Source organism: Mandrillus leucophaeus, unplaced genomic scaffold (genome assembly GCF_000951045.1).
Source record: "Mandrillus leucophaeus isolate KB7577 unplaced genomic scaffold, Mleu.le_1.0 Scaffold144, whole genome shotgun sequence".
NCBI lineage: Eukaryota > Metazoa > Chordata > Mammalia > Primates > Cercopithecidae > Mandrillus > Mandrillus leucophaeus.
In genome coordinates, this window is record NW_012101410.1 from 2,907,503 (window position 1) to 2,909,137 (window position 1,635).

A 1,635-nucleotide genomic window follows, 5' to 3' on the forward strand; every position below is an offset into this window, starting at 1 on the left:
CAAAGTGCTGGGATTATAGGCGTGAGCCACTGCACCCAGCGACCACATCGTTTTCTGTAGCAGCTGCACCATTTTACATTACAACTAATGATGCTCAAGTATTCAGATTTCCCCATGTCCTCCCCAACACTTGCTTTTTTCTATTTGTTTAATAGTAGCCATACTAAAAGGTGTTGACACATTGCCTTTTGAGAAAGCATTTGTAACTTCAAAATTATCCAAAAATACCCAGGCACAGTGGCTCACACCTATAATCAGCACTTTGGGAGACAGAGGCACGTGGATCACTTGAGCCCAGGCATTTTAGAGTAGCCTAGGCAACATGATGAAACCCTGTCTCTTCAAAAATATACAAAAATTAGCTGGACGTGGTGGCATGCAACTCTGGTCCCAGCTACTCAGGAGGCTAAGGTGGAAGGATTACTTGAGCCAGGGAGGTCAAGGCTGCAGTAAGCCATGATCATGCCACTGCACTTCAGCCTAGGTGACAGAGCGAGACTCCGTCTCAAAAAAAAAAAAAAAGAAAGAAAGTCAGTTGACCATGTACGTGGGTCTGTTTCTGGACTTAACTCCTTGGTTCTGTTGATCTATATGTCTGTCTTTAAGCCCCATACCACACTGCCTTAATTATTGTAGCATTACAGTAAGTCTTGAAATCAGGCCGTGTAAGTCTTCCATTTTGCTTTTTTCCCCCCAAGCTTGTTTTGGGACTACATTATAAGTATGTTAAGTCTGTTTCATTCTGAATAGTTTATATTGCTGTGTTTTCAAGTTCACTAGTATTTTCTTCTGCAGTATTGAATGATTTATTAATCCCAACAGTGTATTTTTAATCAAGGGTATTGTGTTTTCCATCTCTAGAAGTACAATAAACAACTGCAAGGTCTGGAATATTTTGTGATTTCCACATTTGGTATTTATCATTTATAAGTACTGAGAATATTATTAAACTATTAACTTTCTCTTTCAGCTGCAGTAGACTGCTCAGTTCCAGTAAGCATGAGTACCAGCGTAAAGTGTAAGTAATTTTTTAACATTATTTTAATTAAAAAACAATTAAAATATACATCATATAAAATTTACTGTAACCATTTTTAAGTGTCCAGTTCAATATTAAGTACATGAATATTGTGGTACAATGATAACCACTACCTCCAGAACTCTCTTTATACTGCAAAACTGAAATTCCTGTGCCACATAAACATTAATTTCCTCCCATAGGCCCTGGAAACCAACATTCTTTTTATCTCTGTGCATTTGACTACTGTCACCATTGTACTTACAATCTCTATGAATCTATTTTAGGTACCTTATATAAGTGGAATCATATAGTGTTTGTTCTGTTGTGACTGGCTTATTTCACCTAGCATGATGTCCTCAAGGTTCACCCACATCGTAATGCGTCAGAATCTCCTTTTTTAAGGCTGAATAAAATTCCATTCTGTATATATACCACATTTTATTTATGCATTCGTCAGTTGATGGACACTTGGGTTACATTGACCTTTTGGCTGTGGTGAATAAACTATACTGCTATGGACATGAGTATACAAATACCTCTTCAAGACCCTCCTTTTAAAGATTTTGGGAGTATATTCAGAAGTGGAATTGCTAAATCATATATTCTATTTTTAA

The 1,635-nt window shown here is 37.1% G+C and overlaps 1 protein-coding gene across 3 annotated transcripts in view; it reads left to right on the forward strand.

Moving 5' to 3' along the window:
• Positions 1-1,635, forward strand: part of SPATA7 (spermatogenesis associated 7) — a 67,200-nt gene that overhangs the window by 11,809 nt on the left and 53,756 nt on the right. For all 3 annotated transcript variants that reach the window (XM_011974288.1, XM_011974289.1, XM_011974286.1), the window contains one exon: positions 971-1,018. In XM_011974288.1, coding sequence (XP_011829678.1) covers positions 971-1,018 — 48 coding nt within the window. The remainder of the gene's footprint in view (positions 1-970; positions 1,019-1,635) is intronic.